General features: G+C 42.2%; 1 protein-coding gene across 1 annotated transcript; it reads left to right on the forward strand.

Moving 5' to 3' along the window:
• Positions 1 to 5,045: 5,045 nt before the first annotated feature.
• chrd (chordin) lies at positions 5,046 to 22,513 on the forward strand. Its single transcript, XM_046390214.1, has 21 exons — positions 5,046 to 5,496; positions 7,508 to 7,611; positions 7,810 to 7,936; positions 9,883 to 10,035; positions 10,337 to 10,454; positions 10,765 to 10,852; positions 11,916 to 12,057; positions 12,246 to 12,383; positions 12,696 to 12,778; positions 14,513 to 14,660; positions 15,982 to 16,088; positions 16,951 to 17,230; positions 17,412 to 17,653; positions 17,748 to 17,861; positions 19,204 to 19,395; positions 19,620 to 19,713; positions 19,886 to 19,942; positions 20,184 to 20,287; positions 20,513 to 20,776; positions 21,063 to 21,156; positions 21,436 to 22,513. Exons 1-21 carry the CDS (start codon positions 5,355 to 5,357, stop codon positions 21,498 to 21,500), a joined length of 2,856 nt encoding a protein of 951 aa, XP_046246170.1. The 5' UTR covers positions 5,046 to 5,354; the 3' UTR covers positions 21,501 to 22,513.
• The last annotated feature ends 4,711 nt before the right edge of the window (positions 22,514 to 27,224 follow it).

Genomic DNA, 27,224 nt, shown 5'->3' on the forward strand with positions numbered 1-27,224 from the left:
ACCACTCATCACGATGACTGTGTGTTGATGTTTAACGGTCGAGGTATTTACCGCGCGAGTAAAAAAAAAAAAAAAATGCGTGACCGCCTTTGGCGCAGCTCTCTCTGCAGATCTATTACCAATAAAGTGTGTGGAAGCAATTTGACTCTTGTAAACAGAAATGAGAGAGGCGCGATGCAGATTTCAAAGGGCGCTGAGCAGAGGGGGGTGCTTGCCAGGAAAGATGGATAACACTTGAAATTCGTTGCGCCATGTGTGCGCATTTTGCAGCGTCTACTGTATGTGGTCTGGCTTCTGTACGTCAAGGGTATAGCAAGGTGCAGAGGTGGAGTGGAACTGAGGACATTGACTCAAGTACTGCGCCGCAGTACAACTTTGAGATACTATTTGCGCTTCTTCAAGATATGCAATTAGATCTTGCACTGCACCGTATTTTTACTCTCCCGTTTAACCCGCTTTATTCTATTTTAGCATGTTTTGTCTTTACTGAATTTCACTCTTCTGTGCGTCTGTATGTTGTCATTGGTTTTGATGCCTGTTTATGTGTTCTGTACAAGACTCGGAATTGCCTTGTTAATGAATCGTCAAAGGGAAGTGCCCTGTTCTTATGTGACAGTGGTTACCAGTTACTTTCAAGGTTCATATACACAATGGTGGAATTTAACTAAGATATGATAATATGTGATATATGAGTTATAACATTCATATTCGAGTACTTTTACTTAAGGTGACATAATAATGAACGACTTTTAATCATAACGAAGACGCGCTGTTTCATTTTTCTTCTGCTTAAAGTAAAAGTTCTGAACACTTGCTACTGAATTTCTTATCAGTCATGTTGCCATACAGCCTTTCTCCATCTTCTTCTGTTTATGTCTTGGAAACAAATGATGGCGACCTCACCCTCTGTGCACACAGGTCCTCTCCCCGAGGCGTCATAATAAACCACAACGGCCATACTCAGTACATTTGGAGATGGCTTTTGCCCGCTAATTACCTCCAGCTATTAGCGTCACACACTCTCCATCATGGGTTCCAATTCGGAAATTGGTGATGCTAAGAAGAGAAATGGTTCGGCTTTGCTCTGGAGTTTCGACTTTGTCTCCAAATTGATTCCGTTTGTATGAATAAACATCAACTCTGCAAGACTTCTTCCATTTGCATACTGAGTGAGGAAAGGCCCATTCGCCCTTTTCCGTTGCCGGCAGCAACACAAAATTAGCTTTACAACTGAGGGGGTCGTCTCTTATTACCATCATTATCAGCATCAGCATAACAGTGGCTGTAAAAGCATCATGCGCCTCTTGTTGTCCCGTCAGCTTTTACGGCTTGCTCTGAGGTACATCCTGAGTTTGACTGATATGCAGTGACTGGCCTCTGCTAGATGAGGCTTACATATCCTGTAGTATTTAAAAAAACAAATCTGATGGACTTTAGTTCAGTTCTCTGATCGTTTCTGGCGTCCGACATCTCTAAATGAGCTGCCTGCTTCAGATGTCTGCCGATGATAAAATGAACCTGACATGCGCACATAAGTTAGGAATGCAGCGGGAAATGCACTATTACAAGCAGAGTGTGTATCACGACTTGTTTAAACATTAGTCAGAAATAATTGGGTCTTTAAGATGTATTTCCAGCAAATTATTACAGGAGAAGGACAACGTTTCTGAGCAGAATCTGTTCTCTGAGCCACATGGGAGCCTTTGTGGTTCCATGAATGCCATTAGAAAGGTTCTCCACAGCACCAATGATTTATTGAACGTTATTTGATATGCTATAGGTGCGTGGAAAGTATTTGTTTTTGTTCCTTTTTCATTTTTGAACAAATCACACGGCTATTTAAGTCTCATTGTTATGCTTGTTAGTGCAGCAAGCTTCCATGTGATGAGGAACAGGTGGTGTGTGTGTGTGTGTGTGTGTGTGTGCGTGTGAGACAGAAAGAGACTCACACATCTGCCGGGCTATCATAGCTCGAAATATTCACACCTTCCAAGCCGACCAGCAAACAGGATGCGGTCCTCTCAGAGTGTGTGCCGCGTCAGACAGAGAGATTAAGTGGGTGGTGGTGCTGTGTGTGTGTGTGTGGGGGGGGGGGGTACTGTTAAACAACTCTCGTTTATGACCCGCAAGCCGAGGCGTCTGACAAACAAGAGCAAATACACAGCGCGGTGATGGAGAGTTAAGTGTCCATGTGTGTATCCATCCAGCTGCACCATTATGCCATTATGGATGATTTACAGCCGATACCCCACACCCCCACACTCTCACCACACACACACACACACACACACACACACTGCATGAGAGAGCAAATTTCGATAATGTCCTTTTAATGATGCCACATTTGGGTCTGTAAAGAATCTGTTGCTGCATGTTTCCTCCATGCACGCCAGCAGTGTTTCATGTCGGGTTATGGCGCTCTACCCAGAGAGGTTCCTGGACTGGGAAGCGATAGGCTATTGGAACAAAAAAACAAAAAAAAAAAACAAAAACACTGAGTCTGCTTCTAATTGAGTCCTGCTCGGAATCATACTTTTGCTCAGTCATAAAGCTCAGTCCACGGTTAATCGATTTTTCTCTCCTCCTTTTCTCCAATCCCTCTGTTCGCCCCAGCCTCTGTAGGCTTAAAATAGAAACAGCGAGGTTTATAAGACCAGGGAACAATTCCACATGAATGTATTGTTTTTATAATGAAAATGCATCTGTAAGTAATGAAATATTATTGCCACAGGGGACGAGGTGGATTTATAAATGATTTTTTAATTTTTTTTTAAATGCGGATTCATCTGTCCATGTGTATTCCATCGTTGTGCTTTTCTGGACCTAAAAAGTCCGCACTTTTTTTTTTTCAGGAAGTCTGGCAAACAAGTTGCTTGCTCCTGGGCAAAGGTAAATTATCAGGACTGATTGCGTGAGGGGGATGAATAATCGAATAATGGTCTCTTCAACAGAAAGGATCTTGTTTCATAATTTCTTTTTAATACAGTGTCTTATAATGATTTTTTTTTTAGCTCTCGAGTGTTTCTAACGTTTCTTAACGTGCGTTGGAGGACTCCAATACACAAACGTGCTCCCGTCATTTTCCCAGAGGGGCCATAAGTGTAGTGGGTTTTGTTAGCTCCAATAGACAATTTACCATCCAGTCTGCTTAATGAATCACCGTGTGCAACGCACAAGAAAAGTGTCGCTTATCGCCCCATGATGAAGTGTAAACAGGCCATCATCGACTCCCATTGCTGCTGGGGGTGGGTGGGTTGGCTGGGTGGTGTTGGTGGGGGCGCCGGCGTGAATCTGCACACCCGGATGGAAGTGGCTCCCACAGGCCACATAATGTGACACATGCATAAAAATAACACCTTGCGCTCGCACCTTGGCCTGGACTTTTGGCACAAAAAACGATTAGATTTGGCACATTTTTACGCGATATTTTAGTATAGGACATTAAGGTTAGGATCTCTCGGGTGGGATAACCTGTCTGTGGCCAAAGTGGGCCATTGAGAAATAACGAAAGATAATGAAATACACACGTATTGCTGTCCCTCGGTGGTTTTGAAAGTGGGCTTCCCACTGCAAAGGTACAATATATGTATCATTGCATTGATGAGGTTACACAGGACAACATGTACAGTAAGATTGGCAACATTATCATAATGATTAGGTCTATATATTAAACCCCTCCATCAATCACTCCTTTATTCCAAACATCCCAGACATATAATACACATGACCTCTGTTGAAGAAATTGCCCATGAGCACCATTACAGTCAACTTCAACCACAAAGCGTTTATTCTGGCCCCCAGGGGACCTCCGTGAGGAGTTGGACTGCTGCTCAACTGCTCTGTTTTGTTTGATGGGAATGTTTCCCAGATCCAAACAGACCCAATAAATTTTACTTGTTGTTGATGTTATGAATCTCCACACTGGTCGCAATGAGTTTTAAAAGATTTGAGGTTAAATAGCTTTTGGCACCTGTATCCCTGACTGAGAGCCGAGACTCATAACTAAGTCATAATAAATGGGATTTTAGGCGGACTTGACCAGGTAATCTTCAATTCAATTCAAAAGATACAGTTTGAGGTCTGAAAGAGGACAGGGGTTTGCTGAGGGCCAGGACAAACTGAAAAGGGTCGCCTTGAGGTATTCTAACTATTAAGTTGTTTCTGCTAAGTCACTTAGGTCTCAGCTCCAAATACACTTGGCAAAATAAAGGGTGCAGCGAGCCACAGCAGCAGACGCTCACACATTCCTTACTGTACATCATCTGGAGGTTCACACTTTCTCTCTGCAGGAGCACTGATGCAGTTCTACCTCCTCGGTGTCGGCTGACTGCAGTGTGGCAGCCAACACACTGAGCAGATTCGACAGGTTTTATCACTGCTACAGAGTGTGAAAATCAGAGCACAAACACCATAAAGCTATGTGGAGGCCATATGACAAACAATCAAAACAGGAGAAAAATAAATAAGAAAGCATTTGGTGCCACCGCCAAAATGATAAGAGTTTGTCTGCCTCTTTAACAGTAAAATATCAAATAAAGCCAATAAGTCAACTAAACCGAGGAATTACCACAGCTGAGGTGAAACCAAACAATGAAAACAAAGGGAAAAAAAAGGCAAAAAGTTACTTCAGAGTAATATCTGCAGGTCTACTTTTGTCCCCACTTAAAAAAAACGTTTTGCAACTTTAATGGCAGATGAAATGTACTTTTTAATCAATATGATAAAAGAAAAAATATATGGGAAGCCATAGTCTATTTTTATTACAGAATTATCTTAGCAAAGCTAATAGACCTACCAATGGTTTATGGAGATTCCTTCAGCCCCGCTATTTCACTAATAATATTTTTATAGGCCAAGCTTCACTGTGTCCCTGTTTTTCCTTGTTGTAAGAACAGTATTAAGGAAGTTTTGAGTCAAAAGAAATCAGACACTGGCTGTTTTACATATCTTAAGCGTTAGTGAAGTGATAGGGGTGTCAATTTCCCTTTCCATCACCCACCCCCACCCATCATTTGCCCCCCCCCCTCCTCCCGGCCGGTGGCTGCTTCAAGCTGTCAGGGAAGCAGGCTATAAAGCAGAAAGGGACGGGACTCTGAGGAGGCTGTTGGTGCTGAGGACGGACATACGGTGCTGTTGTGCTGCCTTCGGAAAACCTCTGTCTGACTCAAACTTGGATGATTCAAAACAGGAGACTTTCAAACTTCTGACAGCAAACATTTGGATTTAAGGTGGAAACTTACATTTTTTGTTAGGGCGTGTAATTAGTCGATTTAAATCGTCAGTGGCCTCATAAACTACGCCATATAGGAAGTTTGAAGGAAGTATTTTGCGGAGAGACGAGAGGGACGTTTGGGATGCTGGTTCCCCGCGCGCTCCGTTCCTTGCTGTGCGTGCTGAGCTGCGCGTGGCTGCACGCTGGAGCGGCCTCGCGGCTCAAGTCTCCCGCTCTGCCCATCCAGTCAGAGAGAGAGCCGCTGCCCTCCAAAGGCTTGTCAGGTAAGAAGACCAACACCTTTAGTTACTTAAGTTGTGTAACTGTAAACTGACTGTGCATTTTAGATGAATTAAGAGTAGCCAGTCGTCAATTCGGCTAACATCCAATTCAACAAGCAGCATTCATTTCATATCAACAATTTCAAGCAAAACTAGTCATACCTCATTTTCATCAAGGTTTTGACCCAACACACGCCGAAGGGGGCAGCAACGAGCACTAAGTGCCGATTTACAGTGAGCACATTATTGCTGTTACCAGTTGTAGATATTGCATATATATTTTGCTAGAAAACTAACTTAAAAGTACCAGATTTTCTCATTAAGTCTGGGTTCTTGTGCTGCATGAGCGTATAGCGGGGCCAGGTTATGACCTGTTCGGGTCTTGGGTTCAGCCCAATAGCCCATCTCATCTCCGATAGTGATGACATGCATTCTCATATTCCCCTGAAATGTTCCTCAGTGCCTGGGTTGCTTCAAGTGTAAACTAGCGGCAAACATCTGAGTCATAACCGCAGTGAATGCCATTTGATTCATGTGTGAAAGCCCCTACGTACAAAAGCTCATTGCGGTTTTTACAAGGTAACTACCCTGGAGTTCAAAATTGTGGGAACTCTGCGTTAACCACCGCCTTAACGTGTAATTCTGTGTTGGAAACTGTAATCAATCGACTTTCCATTACAAGCATTGGCTCCTCTGAGATGATTTATTTCAGCAGAGACAGAAGTGGCAGGCTAAGCGAGAGGCTTACAGTTTGGCTCCCTTTAACTGGACTGGACTGTTTAACATGTGTAGTCACTTTAATGAAAGCATAATGTGAACCAGGTTGGCAGCAGTGAACAAGACAAGGCATCAGCCTGAGTGAAGTTGGCGAGGGGTGACATTACATTTGCTCTGTGTGTGTGTATACATATATATAAATATATATGTATATACAACCAGACAAGGGCACTCACCACCAGCATGGCTTACAGGCTATTATCCTAACCAAAAATCACTGTAATATTCCTGTAGTAACACAGCGTGACTAGCACTCAATTATGGTTTTATTATAGTAATAACAATGGTAAAAGCTATTTTTATCTCCTGTAACATCAATATAGTACGCTGCCCCTATATATTAGAACAACAATGTGTTTTGTATAGTTATGGCTCCACTCCAGCACACTGGATTTCAAGCAAAACAATGACTATAATGTGCTGACTTTGAGCTTTGACAGTATTCACAGACATGTTGGTTAAAAAACTGCAGCCCGTTTCTTCTTTTAGGGGCGCCTCAGTTTCTGCATGGCTCTGACATGGATGTAAATACAAAGGCAGTGCTAAAGCCTCTGTGGTCTCATAGATCAGCCATAACAAAACCGTTGTACTCTGTACGTTACGCACTGTAATAATCCTTACTATGTAAGTAGGATGAGTTTGTATTACATTTACAATATGCGTTCGAAATATGTAAAGTGACTTTATAAAATCCTTTTTGTTTGGCCTACACTATGTATGTTTCTTGGAATAATCTTTTTGGTGGAAAATTGAATGTCTCCCATGTCTTCTCATGGATCATTTAGATGAGACAGGATTCAAGGTTGAGTCCCAAAGCTCATGAAACTGAGGCACTGAGGGAGTTTCAGTTGCCTCCAACATGCCTGGGCAGTGAGCTGTGCAAGATTTATTTAAATCTGAAAATGGGTACAATGGCTCAGTCTCCCCGGTTTGTCATCCTTCATGTCCAACCTTTAATATAAGCCTTGCAGTTGCACTTTCTCTTCACTCTTAAATATCAAGAACTTAATGCAAGTCAGCTCATATCTTAAAATGCCTCAGCTAAATTCTTATGTGCTCCCCATAATTAACTCTAGCACAGTTAAAAAGGACAAACCTCACATATAATCATATGATTTCACTTACTTTCTCAGTGAGACTGCCTCTGGTTTGGAAAGAGCCAAACAGTTGTGATGATAACCACCCGATGTTTGACCCTGATGACAGCTATATATAAACAACGGTGTTTGTGTTACAGGATGCTCATTTGGAGGCCGATTCTATTCTCTGGAGGACACATGGCACCCAGATCTCGGGGAGCCCTTCGGTGTCATGCACTGTGTCCAGTGCCACTGCGAACCCGTAAGTTTGGTATCACTGTGACTTCTCTCGATATGTGTCACGTTTCATCTGTGCACTAGCACGTTGAACTAGCTCTAACTCCAGATGAATTTGTAATCAACCGTCGCCCCAGAAAGGCAGAATTCGGCATTGTGTCCTTTCAGTTGAGAAATGGCAAGCGACTGACGTGTCTGTTTCTTTGGTTTTTTTCTTTGGCAGCAAAAGAGCCGTCGTGGCAAGGTGTTTGGGAAAGTAAACTGTAAGAATATCAAACAGGACTGTCCAGACCTGGACTGTGACGATCCCATCCTGCTCCCAGGGCACTGCTGTAAAACCTGTCCCAAAGGTAATCATCTGCTACTCTAAGGTTTTCAGATCTGAGGCTGTCTTTTTTAAACTTGTGACCCAAATTCTAGCTCTCCTAAACGCATTAAATAGTCAGCTGAGAAAACAAGCGAGCACTGCTTAAATTGCTGCAAAAACCTTATGGGAAAACAACAAAAATGAATAGCTCTCAGTTGTCCCCCTCAATGGCTTTTTTTCCATGGGTTTTGTTTATTCTTTGTTTGATTCATATCTCTATTTTTCTTCCCTTCTTCTCCCTCTCTATCTTTTCCTTTTGCGCCCCCCCCCCCCCCACGCACGCACACACACACACACACACACAAGCACACACGGGTCAGCTAGTTAGCAGCTGTTAGATGCAATGAACAGGTCAATTGATTTTCCATTCAGCTGCATCAAATGGACATTTTCTCTAACCAGCCACAACCAAAAGTTCCACCCATCAATTTAGTCTCGTTCACACGTTGCCACTTGTCTACACACTGCTGGGTACACAATTCCACCTTATTAGAGCTCCCCTGTACATGCTCACCCCCCCCACACACACACTTACAGGGTGGGTCTTCATGCTGCACTGTTATTCAGCAGATTGGGTGTTTTTCTATGCTGTGTGTCTGGTAGTGGAGTGGAAAGTAAAGGTAAAGCACTGTGTGGACAACACTGTGCTGTGTGTGTGTGTGTTGTGGTTTAGGTTTTAAGGAAAAGGTTGAGTGTGTTTGTCTTAGCATTGGCACCAACACATCTAGTATGTTTGTGTAAGTGATGGAAAATGGGTGTGTGTTTGTTTGTGTGTGTGTATGTGTGTGTGTGTGTAATGTGTGTGTAAAGTGGTGCACCTGAGGATACAGTGTAAGTGGAGAGAAGTGAGAGTGACATTACCCAGAAGCCCTTGAGTGTGCCCAGTGGAGCAGAGGAGTGAGGGAGTCAGAGAAGAATGATGAGAATTGAGATTTGCAGGTGGCGTGTGTGTGTGTGCATGTGTGTGTGAATCAGACACCAAGAAAGAAAGCAGACAGTCCAGCCAATCCTCTGTCTTGGAGAAACATAGTTTAGCAGACTAAGAACCAGCATGTTGTTTTCTTTCTCAAGATCATATCAAGAAGGCTGTATTTGTCTGAATGAGCGCCACTTCATGTGTGTTTATGCAGGAGTGTGTGTGCAAAGCACTGAAGTGTGCACATTACATCAAGACACCACACAGCGGGTCATTGTTGGGTTCACATGCCAGTATGAGTCCCAATTATCCATAAGTTCTTTAGCTGCAGCAGACTACCCTGGATAGTAACCTCTGGCTGAGAGAGAGACAGAGGAAGAGAGGAAGACAGAGAGAATGTGCTGTAGTCCTCAGAATCAGTAACTGGTGTCTGATGTCATCCACATTGTTCCGTCTTCCTTTGCTTCTCTGTCTTCTGTAATTTCTGCACATTTTGGTCCAACCTGAATTCGTCAGAATTTCTCTCTGGCTGCTTATTTCCACACATTTCTCACTCTTCATCCATACTTGAAAACATAAGACAGCCAATAGATCAGTCTCATCTGTGCACCAGACTTTGGGAACAGTGTTGCGGAATGTGTTTTAAGATGCTTAGGTTCACATGGTTTGTCGTGCAAGAAAATAAAAGGCAGGCATTGAAGGTCTTTATTAGAAATGAGAATATTGCTAATAGTCTTCCTATCGAGAAATATGAACATAATAAAATATATTCCTTTTTGTATAACATTTGATCTCACTGATGTTGATTTAGGCCAACATTCAAAGGCTAACATTAGCCATATATACTGATAAACTGTGTACATGTAACACTATACCACAACTGTACAGCTCTACAGTATATAGGTCTAACTTTAATATTTACAGCACTTTTTAGCACTTGTAATTGTAAGTGCTCCTACAGGTGGCTAGCAAGTATCTCCAAACCCTTTAAACTGTCCCTTTTCCTCCTACAGGTGTTGATGACAAGAAACAGACAGACTCAGTGCTGGACAGCTTTGAGTATTTCCTTGAGAAGGGCAAGGAAAAGGAGGATGACCTCCACAAATCTTACAACGACCGATCCTACCTGAGCTCTGAGGAGGTGGGCCCTGGGGAGAGCCGCACTGGTGAGCAGCAGCACCCACAGACAAATGGACAGACAACCATCACCTGCATTAAGACTCAGTGAACTGCTATTAGGCCGCTGTAAACAGCTATAAATAGCTAATGAAACTTATATAACTTATACAGCTTAACTTATATATAAATACAACTGCACATTCATGCGGGACTCACATTCTTGCATGACTTACAGGCAAATTTGCACGGACGCAAACACACAGGGTGATAAAAGCACTATAAAGAGGAGGGCTTATGATGACCTATGTTAGCAAGTGATACTCTATATGTGATATTCTCCTTCTGCAGATTTTGTAGCAGTGCTGACAGGAGTGGCAGACTCATGGCTTCCCAGTTCCAGTGGTGTTGCCAGAGCTCGATTCTCTCTGAGCAGAACTAGCCTGGCCTTCTCCATCACATACCAGAGGTAAAACGCACAGTGTGTCACAGCTAAAATGACTACTTGAATATTTTGTAGTCTCTGTATTTGGTGCTCTCTTCGTTCTCTGATTAGCCACAGCGGCATCACTGCTCATCCTTCACTCCTTTCAAGCTGTTCTCTCGTTTATCCCAAACAATCTTGAAGTGTTTACCGTGGCAACTATAAAATACATCTGAATCTGCCTGTTGTTTCAACCATAATTTTGTTACAGTGGTCAGCATTAAGAAGTAGTGACACTGAGTTGTTGAAAAACTCGATCATGTATATGGAAATATATTTTATCCTTACTTTTCAGAATGGACCGCCCCAGTAAAATAATCTTCCTTGATTCAGATGGAACCTCTGCTTTTGAGTATCGAGTTCCCAAAGGACAGTCAGACATGGTAAAACATCACTCAACTATAAAATAATTTCTTCTTACTATTGTTGTGTTGTTTGTTGTGTGTGTGTCTGTGTGTTTCCTAAGAGAGAGAGAGAGAGAGAAATTAAGGACTAGCTTGAAGAATGCTATCACTCCGTGATTCTGTGCCTATTCCCCCATAATTCATTCCGCTACGATAAACAACAAACACACTCACGGATACACACACAGTGACACTTCCTCTCTGCCTCACTGGCTCTTTGTAAACAACACAAACTCAGTCTGATTGCAGTAAACATCAAACACATATGCTCACTTAAGAGTCAGAGGTGTATGAGACTGTGTGTAGTAAATGGCAGATATTGTCCTGATAAATCAGTAAACTGATATTTTGGGGTAGCAGTAGTGCTCATGCATGCATGTCCACATACTCCCCAAGGTCTGGCGCGATCATTGCTCATCATTTCCTGCCAAGATACACACATATCCTCATTCTGTTCCATACCCAAACACTCAACCACTCCGTTCAGCAAGGCAGGAGCCCCCTAAATACAGGTCCCAGATATTGGCCTATTATTATTTTTAGATAAATGTCAAGCACCAGAGGACCTTAGAGAAAACACTCCAGTGCAAAAAAAGGTGTGGGGGGCGAGGGGGTGGCGGGGTTAAGAGAGTTTGCAGGACCAAAATTTTTGGAGAGAAAATTTTTCACATGTTACATCACTGCTTAGAAGGGGGACAGAGAATATCTCTAATTAAAATGGAGATTACTCCAGAACCAAAAGTTATGAGGTGCCGGCACACTGCCATATTTCTTCCCTCTGCTCTCAGGGAGAAGTAGTAGTTTTATGTTGAAGGTTTGCAGCCTGGGGTTGAGCGTACAATCGCATGGTTTGATGTGTTTAGCAGATGTGCATGTGTTATCTGTTTGGATGCCTGTTTGTCTGTGTGCCGATGTGCCTTTTTCATGGCTGAGAATTGTATGAAAATGTTTGGAGATTGTATACAGAGTATGTTTTGTTATCCATGTCTTCACTGCATTGGCACTGCAGCTTACCTACCTCTGTGTTTGTGTGTGTGTGTAGATCTGTGGTGTATGGAAGAACCTGGCGAAGCCTCTGATACGACAGCTGCAGTCTGAGCAGATGCGTATCAGCATGTCCACATCGACAGGCAGACGAGAAGAAGTGGAGGGGAAGATCATCAAACACAGGGCGCTGTTTGCTGGTACGCGTGCATGTCGGATGATATTCTAGCATTTACTTGGTTTGGTTTTTTTCTGATGTTCTTTAAGAAACTAGGACTTGTCTTTGTGTTGTAGTACACAATAAACTCCATATTTACAAAATAGTGGAACTGTATGTGTTCTCATATGAAAAAGATACTCAGGATGGTAACTTGTGTCTCGTATACAGAGACATTCAGTTCAACACTGACATCGGAGGAGGAGAATTCAGGCATGGGAGGCATCGCCATGTTGACGCTGAGTGACACAGAGAACAATCTCCACTTCATCCTCATCCTGCAAGGCCTGATCAAACACAAAGACAAAGGTGAGAAGAAAGACAAAAAGAAGAAAAGCTCACCACTGAGATGTAGAGAAGAAGAGAAATAACTATTTGAGAACTCCAAACTGATTTCTCAGTTCTGCAAGAGCCATTATGGTGCCCATGTAAAGAAACACTTCATTGTTAATTCCTCCACTGAAACTAGAAGCTAAACAAAAACCACAGGGACAGGAGTCCTCTTTTGGGATCTCTCTTGCCATTTTGTATTTGTACCAATTTCTTCTCAGTGTGTCAGTCTTTGTAAAACTGAGAACCACTGGCGTGTGACAGACATTAATAGGAAAACTCTCTCCTCAGAGCCTGTTGTGGTGCCCATCAGAGTCCAGCTTATGTACCGCCAGCACATCCTGAGAGAGATCAGAGCCAACATCACCTCTCATGTGAGTACACACATAGACCATGGTATACGGTTTAGCAAAGCTGATGCCGACTGTTCATAGCCAATATTCATGTCTTCATGTTTCATGTTTGAAAATTCTTTAACTGATTACAAATAGAAATATTCAGTACTTCCCACAAAAACAGTCAATCATAAAACAGAATTTGGTGTGAAATAAGTGGGAGGTTTTAGGGAAAAGCACTATCTGGAACAGTCTGTGAATTAAGAGGTGACTGGAGGAGCAGCAGTGTTGTTGAGTAGGAACATATTACACAACAACAGACTCACACTCCAGGTCGGCCCCCACCCGTCCTCTTGGAAACGGATGTGGTTTGGTCACCACATCCTAACGCTGTTGCTGCCGCCATTCCGATCACAGCAAACTAACCCGACAAGAGAAGAAGAGAAACAGTGATGGAGATGAAGAGTTATGGGAAAACAGGAGAAGGGAGAAAGTTTGTGAGAGGAGCTCATGCAGGAGACAGACGTGAGCAAGGGATGAGAGACAGAGGAAATAAGGGAGGAACGGGGGAGGTAGAGAGGATGGACTACGTACACACTCCTCACACATGTGAGTGGTTAGTGGTCTGTGGGCTGAGATGGATGGATGGATGGAGGGAGGAAGCGGGGTGATGAAAGGCGGGCCTGTTTTGAATTGTACCAGGAATTGCGTGAAGGGCCGATGCGCCCCTTTTGAGCCTAGCGGTGAAAGAAGCCATCCGTGAAAAATATGTGAAACGTTTGAGCTCGGTGACTGCCACATGACCCCTAAAAGTGTCCTTGGGCTAGATGCTGAAACCCAAACCATTGACTCATCTCAAGTCCAGCTCAGTAACAAAGACATATGAAGTGTACCTTGTTTCTAGCCAAGGATACATGCCTTTTGTATTTATAAATACACACATAGACAAGCAAACATGTCTGATTTTTCAGCGTGTTAAGTCATTATGTATTGTCCCAATAATCCTGGGTGTGATGTTGCTCTGCCTGATTTACACAAGACCCCAATATATCCTTGTTCACCCTACCTCCTTCTCATCATTCTATCCTTTCATTTTCCCCAACAAGTAACCTTCCCTCTGTCCACCCCCTTCTCTATTCTGTTTTGGCTCCTCGCTGCGTGGATTTACGGTACATGTATATTTATATTGAACCGAGGCCCTGAGGTCATAAAAGTAACATTTCTTCAACACGCTCATACATCTGTCCTATTAGTCCCACATTTCTCCACGTTCTGACCATCGCAACCCGCTTTCTCAGAGTCTGTCTGCTTGAAATTAAACTTCACTCAATATGAAATGTGTTGAGGCAATGCAAGCCATATTTTTGCCCAGGGCTTAAGTGTGCGCTTCTGAGTAGGGAGATTTAAAATCATGTGTTTTTAAGTAACATAACAGTTTGTGTCTTTAATGGCTTCTGACTTTGCAGGGCTGAATTAATCGTATCTAAAGGGGATTTTAATGTCCTGGGGTCTGTTTTGTTCTCTGTGCTCATCTCATTTTTGCTTAGTATAAACTGAAGGGATAAGTTCATTTTAGTTGGTCTGTTTTTCGTCTAAAGAAATCAGGGTTTGGTCGCCCTGGGAACCTGTTATTGTTGTACTAACATCATGTCAACATCATCTCACTGGCATAATATGACATTTTCATTTCTGGTATTGAAAAGGGATTTGTTTACAGCTGAATACCGTTTTATATTTACCCACTTGTTGACCTAACTGTTTCGATGTGTGCAGGATCCGGACTTTGCGGAGGTGCTGACAGACCTGAATAGCCGTGAGCTGTTTTGGTTATCACGTGGTCAGCTGGAGATCGCCGTGGCAACAGAGGGTCAGGATCCTCGGCAAATCTCTGGCTTCATCACCGGCAGGAAATCTTGTGACAGTAAGTGTTCCCCCGCAATCCAACTCGGGTTACACAGGTGAAATAAAAACGTCTTTTCCTCACGTCTGTCTTCACATCACTCCAGCGAGGTGGAACACTGCAGAGGCAACAAACACAGGGGTTGCTAGGAATGTGCTTTGCTTTGTAGTTGGTTTGTGCTTGTCCATCTGTGGCTGTTCTTGTCATTTTCCTCTATAAATACTTTTTTCTTTCTCTCTGTCTCCATCCTTTCAAGTCTTATCGCCAGGGGGAAACCATGTTTATAGACCTTCTGTTGGACTTGGTGGCACACAAAGACTGTATGCATGTCTGTTCGTGTGTGTTTGTGAGAGACAAAGAGAGAATTACAGAGGTTATAGGAATGTTGTGGACTGCCAAATCGTCTGAAACCATTAAAAAGCGTGCACACGTGTTCTTTTCACAGGACGCATACTTAAACATGGTCATCAAACATCAAGGTGTCCTGCACTTTGAAGGACGCTCGCATTATTTGACATACAAAAATACATGCACACAAACACACACAAATAAGCATATGATGTTTTTAAGTCCAAGTTTTACACACCGACGCACAGTGGTGCTGCCAAGGTCACAGTCTGCTGGACCTGACTCTCCATGCTGGTGTTCCAGTGCTGTGATTAACAGCTTGACGTTATGTGTGAAGAATTCAAACCCTACACACTCCTCTCCCTCTCCTTTCTCCCCCTTCTCTCTTCCACTCTCCTTCGTTCAGTCTCTCCCTCCGCGTCTCAATCCCTTCTCTCTGGCTTTTTTCTGTGTCCGTGTCATTTTCAAAATGTTTCCCTGCACTTTTCTCATCCTTCTCTGTTACTCATTCCCTCCTGTCCTCTCAACTCAATCTCTCTAAGCCTGCTGCTGCATTCAACAAGGGTTACCTCATCCTAAGGCTTAACCTTGGGTGTTTTTTTTTGTTCGAGCGTGTGTGCACCAGACATGGCTAATTCATATATGTTTTTGGCCCACAGTCAAGCACACAATTGCACAAGCAGACTCACCTTCCGATTAGCAGTTCAATTCAAACTGCCCCTTCAATTTCTTGATGAAGGGGTCACTTTATATGTCTGTGGTTGCTGAACGTGAGGGAACGTGAGGGAATGTAATGTAGCCCCCTTGCCTTCATCCAACCAGAAAATTTTAACATGACAGAAATCATTGCCTCATCTCACATGCTGTCAGGCTCTACTATGGTTTAAGGGAGGGGAAACTCCATGGGGAAAAGTGATGGTTTCAGATAAGTCATTTGAGCAGGAATGTGCTCTGAAGTGGATTTTTAATATCAGTCTGTCTTTGTCTGGCACAGCTATTCAGAGTGTGATGTCAAGCGGCGATGCATTGACACCGGGGAAGACAGGAGGCGTAGGATCCGCTATCTTCACCCTCCATGATAACGGCACACTCGACTACCAGGTATGGATTTGTCCACTGTCAAACAGATGGCTCTTTTAATGGAAATATGTAAATTTAAGCTGGAATGTACTGCATAAAACAACTACAACATTATATTGAACTAAATAAATATTTTGCTCTTATATCTTGACGGTATGGCTGATTATAGCAAAACACTATAACTGGCACTTTTACCAAGGTTGCAAAGCCTCAGCTATGTGGACTTGCTGTGGAATGTTTGTGATTGTGTAAACTGGATTTGAACGAAAATGAATCATTAACATATTAGCCAGTCTTCTATCCAAAAAAGAGTGTCAGTGGTTTTATGAACTCTCCTCCACCATAAATGGGACTAAAGTGATTAAACAAAAACAACCTATGCCGGAGCACATGAAACTCATCATTAGTTCACTTTTCACTTTTCACTGGCACTGAATCAAGCTGATTTCAGATGAAACCAAATCACAGCACAAGTAACTAAAGATCCCCATAAGGCATCTTTTAAGACATATAAAAATAGATAATCATTTGTGTCTGATATGCCTTTCCACAACTAATTATATTGCAAGTTTTATTTATTAAATAGTTTTCATTTAAAATGTATTTTTTTAAATAATGCATACATTTAACATCATGTCTCCTATTACACTTAGTTTTCACATCTCGCCTGAGAAACATTGTGTACTGGATCACAACTGGCTTCCAAACCAATTATCACAGAATCCTGCTGCTTTACATTCTCTCGTTAAACTCCCCATTCAGCAGATGAATTTGAAAAACGCCTTCTAGGGTCAAGTGTCCCATCGTTCTGCACAGTGACACTCAAATATCCAAATGAAGCAACAATAAACAAGGACTTGAACCTTTTCTCTGTCATCCCCAGGTTCAGGTCGCAGGTCTCACCAGTGACTTTGTTGGCCTCACTATTGAGCTGAAGCCGCGGCGGCGAAACAAGCGATCTGTGTTGTATGACCTGACGCCCGAGTACAACAAGGCCACAGGCCAGGCGCAGGGCAGCTGGAGTCGTCTGGAGGCTCGACACATCCACATGCTGCTGCAGAACGAGCTGTTCATCAATGTGGCCACAGCACACAATCAGGAGGGGGAGCTGAGGGGGCAGATTAAGGCCCTGTTCTACAACGGCCTGGAGGCACCCAGACACGGTTCGGATCAATGAAAGCAGGAGAGGGAGAAGGGCAGGGGTGGCAGTGATGAGGGGGAGGTCATAGCAATCATATTACACATGGAATTGCTTTCCAAATGTACTATACCTAGCAGGGAAAAAATCACCACTGTTGTCGGTCCTGGATGTACATTTCATTGAATCATTTTTCCTTTTTGCAGAATTGCCCGTTCCTCTGGCCGGCCACTTTGTGTCTCCACCAGTAAGAACTGGTGCCTCTGGCCATGCTTGGGTGTCAGTGGACAAACTGTGTCACCTGCATTATGAGATCATTGTTGCAGGCCTCAGCAAGGCCGACGACCTCACCGTGAACGCCCACCTCCACGGGCTGGCTGAGATTGGAGAAATAGATGACAGCAGCACCACTCACAAGAGGCTGCTGACAGGCTTCTACGGCTCTCAGGTACATCAGTGTACGCACGTGTACAAAGTAATTGCACAAACACAAAAATTCACACTTGCACAGAAACGCACAAACACGCTCTGTTTTCCACCAGGCCCAGGGAGTGTTGAAGGACATCAGTGTTGAATTACTGCGACACCTGGACCAAGGAACAGCCTTCATCCAGGTCAGCACCAAGACGAACCCCCGAGGAGAAATACGAGGACGGGTACGTAAAGAAAGGCCACAACTTCATTTGTGGTTTAGATTTTGATAAGTTCAATGCACAATTTGAGACAGCTTCTACTGTGAAAGAGAGCAGGCCAGGACGTTCTCTCAGGCTTGGAATGTTGCAAGTTTTCTAAAAGAGTTTGATGAGTATCTTTTTCATTACTGTCATTGAACAAGTTAGCGGCACTGGTCCTGACATGAACAAATTCCAAGGAAAACAATGTTGATATTGAATTTAGTCCGAAAATCATGAACATTAGCATCTTAAATACATCCACAGCACTTTGGACAAACGTGATATAATCAATGGCCTTATCCATGCAACTGCATTATCAGCAGACAACTGTAACACAATAAAATGCTAACATTTCAAGCTTGTCCACCAGTATAACAAGGGCCAAGAAGGTGAGATTAGCTCAGTTTGTGTTCAAACTTTGCCTTCTGAAAAATGTGGTCATACTGAACAAAGCTTTTCTTCACATTTTAAATATGTTATGCTGTGTATTAAAATGTTGGCTCCAGTCACAAAGTGCTTAAGAAATGTGGGCAATGTCAATCCCAAACCTAAGATGTATTAGAACAGTCTCATGGCTTATTAGAAACATCAATATAATAAAATTAACGCATAGACAAAGTAGTATATTGCTTTAATTATAGGAAAAAGAAGAAGAAGAGTGAGTGAGCGAGTGAGTGAGTGAGTGAGTGAGTGAGTGAGAGCTCTACACCAGCCTGGAGAGCCCTTGGGGCCTCCTTTAACCATCGAAGTGGTTATGTGTCTCTGTTATTGCTCACTTAGTGTTCACTAGCCCACACAAACACACATTTTCACTGGCAGGTGCTGTCTGCCTGGAGAGACTTTGTTGAAAAATAAAAGTTTTATTGCAGTTCAGAATCACACAGAGGGGCAGACCACAGTTGCCCACAAACCTATTTGCAGCTATGCAGGTGTAGTGGTTGATGAGTTCTTTTCAGCTGCCAGGTACTAACAGAGAAAGTGATCACACACACAGAGAAACACACACGTGTGTGCACACACACAACAGGGTCCGACTGTTTTAATTGCGTACAGGTCCAACACATAAACAGCCATCTGCTTGGGAGCACAGAAACGCTCCATTAAGGAACAATTAACAAGTCAGCTTGACACCAGCCTTGAGTCCGGTGTGGTCTGCACTTCTCTAATGTCCTAACCACCCTTTCACTTTTATTCTTTTTCTCTTCATTTTTGCCCCTTTTATCTCAATACATTTCACTCACCCCTATAGCTACCTCCTTCCTGTGTTGTTTTTCTTTTATGTCCTCTATTTTCATTTATCTTATTTCTCGTTTCCCCTCTCCAGGTCCACGTGCCAAATAACTGTGAATTCGGGACGATGGGGGAGGTGGAAGAAGCTGAGTTTGATGACCTCTTTGTGAAGGACCCTGAGGAGCTTAAGAAAGACCCCCTGACTTGCTTCTTTGAGAACCAGCACCATGCTCACGGCTCCCGCTGGACTCCCAACTATGACAAGTGTTTCTCCTGCAGCTGCCAGGTAAAGACAACAAACACAAAGGCAGCACTTAAATGTGTTTGCTGAAAGGGTTCTTTGATGGTTTCATCAACAAGGAGCCATGTTTTGGCACTGAAACATTAACGCATATGAAGAGAAGCTGTCAGATGATTTGTTTGCAGTCTTTGGGAAGTGCGTGTAAAGACTGAATACTGTACGACCAATGAAACTCACTCTTTGCCTTCTTTTTGCATTTCCTTCTGTAGAAGCGAACTGTGATCTGTGACCCAGTCATTTGTCCTGTGTTGACCTGCTCCCGAACCATTCAGCCTGAGGACCAGTGCTGCCCAATCTGTGATGGTGAGACAGATTTTCTGTTTGTTCAGATTTTTAACATTTGTATGTTGCTTTAGTTCCCTGTTTGCATGCAGATTTTATTCTTTTGGGTGAATTCCCAAAGCTCTTTCCACACCAGTCACAAAGTTGAAAAATAGTTCTGTTTTTACGTCTCCGTTTCCTTTTTCCTGTTCAGAGAGGAGGGAGCCCAAGGACATGAAAGCTCCAGAGAGGGTGGATGAACATCTTGAAGGTAGGTACTACTTCTCCTGTCTCTGACTTAGCTTCCCTCTCCTTCCCTTTGTTTTTCTTTTTTGATTTTTTTCTGGTCTTTTTTTCTCGTATTGTGTCTTTTCTTTCTACATGTCACTGCACTGTACTTCGTTCATTAAGTTTCCACCAGTTCCACAGTTAAAAGTGAACTCTGAATCATCCTGGCATTTCCTTTCCAAATGTCTTCAGTAACCTTGTTTCGCCTCTCTTCTTTCTCTCAGGTTGTTACTTTGAAGGAGACCAGAAGATGCATGCTCCAGGAACCACATGGCATCCCTTTGTACCTCCCTTTGGCTACATTAAATGTGCTGTCTGCACTTGCAAGGTAAATATACATCAATGAACCCACTCACATCTGGCTGGATTTACTTTCCCAAAAGCCCTTAATGGATCATTTATTTTGTACTTTAGTCCAAAGAGGAATAAATAAAATTCTCATCAGTTCAACTTAAGGGAACATTCTATTTGTGTGGAAAAAAGGAATATGTCAGCTTCATTTTGTGCTGGAAAAATGCTGCTAACCTCCTGCAATGCAACATTATATTCACAGGGATCTTCAGGGGAGGTACACTGTGAGAAGGTGACGTGTCCGGTGTTGACCTGCAGCCATCCCATAAGACGTAATCCCTCCGACTGCTGTAAGGAGTGTCCAGAGGAGGAGAGGACTACTGCAGGCCTGGAGCACAGCGACATGATGCAAGCAGATGGCCCGAGGCACTGCAAATTTGGCAAGAACTATTACCAGAACAGTGACAACTGGCATCCCTGGGTACCTCTGGTGGGGGAGATGAAATGCATCAACTGCTGGTGTGATGTAAGTTACTGCGACATGTGTCATGATTGGGTCAGACTTGTATGGGCATATTCCATCTTTATATACAGTGTGTGAGTTGTGGAGACCGAAGACAAATCTAAAAAGAGAGTTTGGCCTGTGTAACATTGGACAGTTTCTGTCAAGGTGCTTTTTGATAATGCCTTATGATGCACCTGATGAGCATCCATCCTCATCTAATGCTATCATCTCTGTGCTTCTTTCACTTGTGTCCATACAATTCGCCTTTTTTCACCAACCACCCATCTTCCGATCTTGTTCTGCACAGAATGGTGTGACTAAATGTCAGAGGAAGCAATGTCCAGGACTGACCTGCACCAACATCAGTCGCAGAGAGGGCACATGTTGTCCTGAATGCCTTGGTGAGTTATGAACACACACGCATATAAAACACCAACAGGAGCTAGAATCATATATGTAAATATTTTGTAAGTCAGCATACTGATCTCCAATATGATGGAGGTCCTTGCCAAGCCAGTAATGTCAATGGAATGTGTAAAATAAGCAGAAAAGCCATTTTTACAATCATTCAAAAAGTTAGCTAACCTAGTTAAAATTCCATTTTTTACACCCCAAGCCACAACAGTCAAACAAAGTATCCTACCGCTTACATCCTAAATAAATGTTTCTGTTCTCCATAGATTCCAAAGAGGAAGGGGACCTGTTGATGAAAACGCCAGATAAAAGGCAAACCTTGAGACACTGATCTGCGAGGAGCCACACAAACAACAAACCCTCGTCTACCCATTGAAGTCATCCCGCCCCTGATGGACCCAAACCCAGAGCTGCACAATGGGTCTGCCCACCTACCCTCCCTCTTCACCTAACACCCACCCTGGTATCAGCTTTAGGATTGTAATGAACAGAGGAGAGCAGAGACAGCGGAATTATAAAATGAAAACAAAAATTTTCCAGAGACTCGTTAAGTGAAGGAATGAAGCTATGAAGAGGACCAACCAGACTTTACAAACCTGCTGCCTTCTGCTTCCTGCCTTCTGTTTTCGCTGGAATTTCTTTTTTGCTCTCTTTTTTCAATAACAGGACAGAACGTGCAGATGTACAAATATAACACATTCGATTGGATTCCGTTGGTCCAACTTTGCTTTGAGTGCCAAACTTTGGAAAGGTCTTGCAAGTTGTATTTTTTTTTTTGACAGAGCTTCTTTTTGAAGTACAGCCATAGCTACTGCAGCTCTCCCTTCTCTCACTGGATAGAGAGGAGAGTGTTGCTTGTGAATATGTATGCATGTGAATGTGGCTTTGTGTGAGTGTGTGTGTGTGAGTGTGTGTGTTCTTTTTTTAAAACCTGTAAAGAATACAACTAATCAGCAATACTGAAACAGTAAAAATCCTGGGTGGCAAGACAAGGTTTAAAAAAAAAAGAAAAACTTTGTGAAAACCTGGAAAAATGTCATTCACTGCCTCTTAAGCCAGTCGGCATCTTTTATTTGTTGTAAGATTACAATTTCCACTCAGTATCAATCATGTAGGCATCAGGATCAGCGCTACGCCACTGAAAGAGATGCTTGGAATGGCTGAATGTTATTAATATATAGACAAACATGATCTCATTGCTTCTCTGCTTCAGTTGTTCCTATTTCTGTTTCGAGTTAAGTAATATTTTATGAATTTTCTATTGTTGTTTCTGAATATGAAGCTGGTTTGTATTTTGTATTTATTGAATGGTGTGGAGACAAAATAAAAAAGATGTTGGTTAAAGAGGGAATGCCTGTGGGTTTGTTTTGGATGCTGATGCTGACCAGCTTCCCTCGCTAATGTTCCCTCTGCTTTTGCATTTGTATCTTCATTTTTCATAGAAGATACAATACTTCTTAGGTAATACTTTTAAACTGTGTTGCTTTCTTTCTTTTGCTTTCTCTTTGTTTTTCTATTCCCTCACAATTCTTAACATATGGAGTTGTGATTACAGGAGGATGACAAACCAGACTGACCTGACTTAATCCGTTTGGTTTCTCTTTCTCCCCTGTTCCTGCCTCTTCACACTCTACACTGATTCCCTTCTTTTTTCTCTCATCTGTTATTTTCTTCTTTGTTACTTTCTTTCCTGTGTTGTTAGATTCTTTCTCCTCCGCTCTCTAAACGTTCTCATTTCATTTCCTGTTGTCCTTTACTCATTTCTTCTTTTTACACCACATAACCTTTCCTTTTCTTATCTTGTGATGCTTTCCTTTTCTTTCCTCTAATTTCCTTTCTTTTTCCCATTTTGTCCTCTTCCTTCCCCCTCCTTTCCTTTCCTTCTTCCTCTTCAGACCACATGTGCTCAGAAATGATTTGTCCCTGACATACCTCACCATGTACACACACACGTGCGCACGCACACACACACACACACAGACAGTGCAGACAGACTGAAACATAAACACATATTCACAGATGTACACATGTACAAACTCCTGAATCAGGAACACACACATTGCCAAAGGGCAAGCAGAATTCTTTCCATTACACACACACATACACTGAGACACACACATCTTCTACTGCACTCTGCTGGCCAGAACTCATTTTTACACTCATGGTGCCACTTGAGAAGCAGCTGGCTGACAGCGCTTCTATCGGCACCTGTTGACCTTTCTGAGGCATAGAGCGCTGGGTAGGTAAGTGTGTGTTTACACACAGAAGGCATGTTGGAAAGTCATCAACAGGCTAACAGGGAGAATTGTAGGGGGTTGTCAGAGCCTGATGGTGGAGGTCAAAGGTTAAGCATTCTGAGCTACGGACTGTGGCAGCCTATTAACAAGCTTGAAACATGTACCAGGCCAAGCCCTGCATCTGCAGATATGTTCATGAGTGCTTGTGTGTATGTATTACTCACATTGTGGGAACATAAATCTGTTAACGCTGTCTCATGATGTCCTCCTCCCTATGGGGACAAAATGCAAGTCCTCATAACATAAATCATTACATTTTAGTGTGAAAACCTGGTTTAACGTTAGGGTTAGGCTTGTGCTGTGTATTAGTTATAGTTAGGATTACATTAAGTGTTTAGGAAATTAATTATCTGTGTGTATGTAATGTTCCCAAACAGCCCATAACACTTAACACAAAGAGTTCTCCCTGAAAAGCAACTTTGTTATGGCTCTCTTTCCATTGGTCATAGCATGTTGTTAAATTGTTTTAAACCTGCCAAAATATCTTCATTTGTCACACAAAAGGTTTTCTGAAAAGAACAGCCTGCTCCCTCCATGGTTTCTTTTCTGTCTCTCACTGACACCTCCTCTAATCTGTTTAGTCTGCTGCAGATATGAAACATTTGACCAGCACCTTGATGACTTATCTTATTTATTACTGTGATTAAATTTAAATCAGAGCCACATGTAATGAACTGGGAAACGCCACACTTTATTCATCAGAGATGTAGATTTAGTTTTCTGTTCTCAATTCATATTTCAAATATTTATTTATTTGTCCATTCATTCATTGAGGGTGATTGCAGCAGGACACAAGACAGTCCAACTTCAAATTATTTTTTGGATGTAAAACACCTCATGGATCCTGAAAGTCTCCGCTGGTTGCCACAATATAACAACAAGACTCCAGAGAGTCACTGTGCCTAGCCAAGAAATAGTCCAGCTCACTTATTCTTCCGATTTATTTTTTTGTTAACTTTGAAACACAGTGTGACTCATGCACAAGTTGAGGTCATGATCTTTAGTTGATTTCCAGTTGCCAAGTATTTTTGTTGAAATGTTGTCATTTGTTGTCTAATTTTACAAAACAATGCAGTGATGCTATTAGCTGTGTGAGGGTGTAATTAGCCACAGCAGTGAGCTAAATGCTAACATTATCTGTTAGCATAACAGAATCACGACGACAATGTCCTGATGTTAAGAATGTAAATTGTTTACCAAGTTCACCATCCTGGTTTAGTGAGTTAGGTTAGCGTGCTAACATTTGCTAAGCAGCAGAGGCTGATGAGACAGTCCCACTTTAAAATGTAGAAAAAAGGAAAACTGCAACTTGAAGGTGAATTACATTTTTTTGTGAAAATGTAAGAATTCTGGTCATATTTCATTATTTTTATCATTACTTATTTGTTTAATAGGCTACTTTGGTTTATGACAAAATGCCTGAAAAAACTGTCTTAGCTATACTATGTTTTGTGATAGTTAACAAATATTGGTCTGCTAATTTGCTAAAATAAAAAAGTGATTATTAGACCTGTTGAACATCTACTTGTTAGCATTAGTACTAAGCACATTAGCATGTTGACATTAGCATCTAGCTCAAAGCACAGTCATGCCTAACCAGTCTCAAAGAGTTACTCTTTGGCTGTTTTGTTTTCATTACGCTTTTCTTTATTTTTTCTAGTTTCATACAGGACAACAAACACCAATGAACACTCACATCATCATATAGGCCTACTTGATGTTGTGAAGTGTAATATTTCTATAAAAGCATTTTCTTTCAGTTTTGCTGTAGTCTTATAATTGTGATACAATTCAAATATGTTTAGGAGAATTTATATTTACAAGTGTCCTTGTTAAATTAATAAAACTTCTGACTACAGTATGATAAATTATAATAAAAAATAAAAATTGATTGAGTCTGAATTTTATTTAAATTTTATTTGCAGATAATACATTTACACAGGGGTATCAGAAAACAGTAAACAAGCAAACAACATTACTTACATTAGAGATCAGATAATTTATCCTTACCTGCCACAACGTTAGCAGACTTACCACTTAGTGCAGTCCCCTCAAAAACAACCTTTAAGTAACTTTAAAGTTAAGATTAGACTGACAAAAATATTTGCACCCAAGGTGTCACATATTTTTAGACTGAGGTGCCAGTATGTGAAATTGGGGCCTCAAGTTAAAATAATCCTTTGTGGGATGGGAGAAAGTATGTAGAAATTTGTAGAAAGGCAGAAAATAAGTGGGACCAATTAGAGAGGTTTAAAGTCGAAGGTGTTGTTGATAACAGATGCAAGACTCAAGCTGTATAGTTTACTTGATGAATGACTCCTCAGTTCATTAAAGGAAAACACAGTGGGAATTAATAGAGAAAAACAAAGGATAATACAGATGGTGTCATGAGGGTGATCCTTCCCTTCAGAGGTGAGAGGAGGATGGTCTAAGGGAAAGCACAGAGGCCTAACCTGAAGGGAAAACATTGGTTTAAAAGACAAGGAAAATAACGAAATGAGAAGAGAAGGAGGAGAGGAGGTCGGTCTGCTGTGTTGGTCTGACCGGAGTTATTTATTCTTATTTATGTTTCACACTTCAGTGAGAATCAGGGGAACAATCAGTGTGTGTGTGTGTGTGTGTGTGTGTGTGTGTGTGTGTGAGAGAGATAGAGAGAAAGAGAGAGAGAGTAGGTGCTAGACAAAGAAAAAGAGCAAGAGAGGTTTTTGATAAATACATTTCAGCACCTTTAAGTTTGGTTGGCATTTTTGTTTTATTTTTATTTACCAAAAGCACCTGCAATTGTACAATAGTCAGCAAAACCCAAACTCAGCACAGTAAGATACATACTGAGGGCATCACAACAACAATACACTGATACATCACACAGGCACATGGCTGCATTTGTTATGTATTGACAGTAGAGTTATAGTGTGAAAACAGGTGTTACAGTCATCAGAAGGTCTCATCTCTCTCTCTCTCTCTCTCTCTCTCACACACACACACACACACACACACACATCCATCCATCCATTTTCTATACCGCTTATCCGTCAGGGTCGCGGGGGAGCTGGAACCTATCCCAGCTGACTACGGGCGAGAGGCGGGGTACACCCTGGACTGGTCGCCAGTCAATCGCAGGGCCAACACACAAAGACAGACAACCACACACTCTCACACTCACACCTAGGGGCAATTTAGAGTAGCCAATTAACCTAATGTGCATGTTTTTTGGTATTGTGGGAGGAAGCCGGAGTACCCGGAGAAAACCCACGCAGGCACAGGGAGAACATGCAAACTCCACATAGAAGGGCCCAGACCGGGATTTGAACCTGGAACCCTCTTGCTATGAGGCGACAGTGCTAACCACTGCACCACCATGCCGCCCCACACACACACACACACACACTATTTAAACACACTTGTTGACATGACTCTTTTGCAGCTCAGTTTTATTCAATAGATTAGATAAAGTAAAGATAAAGTAAGGAAAACACGAAGATTCTTATTTTGATGTGATTATACCCTGAGGAAAATTTCTGACACTAAATCCTAAATGCTGTACCTTTAAATACAATTACATCAAGATTCTACTGAAGTGCAGTACTTGAATAAATGTATTTTTACTCACCAGTATTTAAAATTAACTAAATGTATTTAGTCTATTTGCTCTGCGTCTACTCTCCTTAATTCTCTAACATCAGTCTCGCACTTAAGTAGCTTCAAAATTGTTCAATTACCCTATTCCACACTGTGTGACAGCATAATATTATACACTT

The sequence above is a fragment of the Scatophagus argus genome, chromosome 5 (genome assembly GCF_020382885.2).
Source record: "Scatophagus argus isolate fScaArg1 chromosome 5, fScaArg1.pri, whole genome shotgun sequence".
Classification (NCBI taxonomy): domain Eukaryota; kingdom Metazoa; phylum Chordata; class Actinopteri; family Scatophagidae; genus Scatophagus; species Scatophagus argus.

What these genes read in the sequence shown, in the direction of transcription:
- chrd (XM_046390214.1), top strand. Translation starts at nt 5,355, where the DNA reads ATGCTGGTTCCCCGCGCGCTCCGTTCCTTGCTGTGCGTGCTGAGCTGC. An exon ending in GTGCTGTCTGCACTTGCAAG is followed by an intron (nt 20,288 to 20,512) that starts GTAAATATACAT and finishes TTATATTCACAG; the next exon opens with GGATCTTCAGGGGAGGTACA. An exon ending in GCATCAACTGCTGGTGTGAT is followed by an intron (nt 20,777 to 21,062) that starts GTAAGTTACTGC and finishes TGTTCTGCACAG; the next exon opens with AATGGTGTGACTAAATGTCA.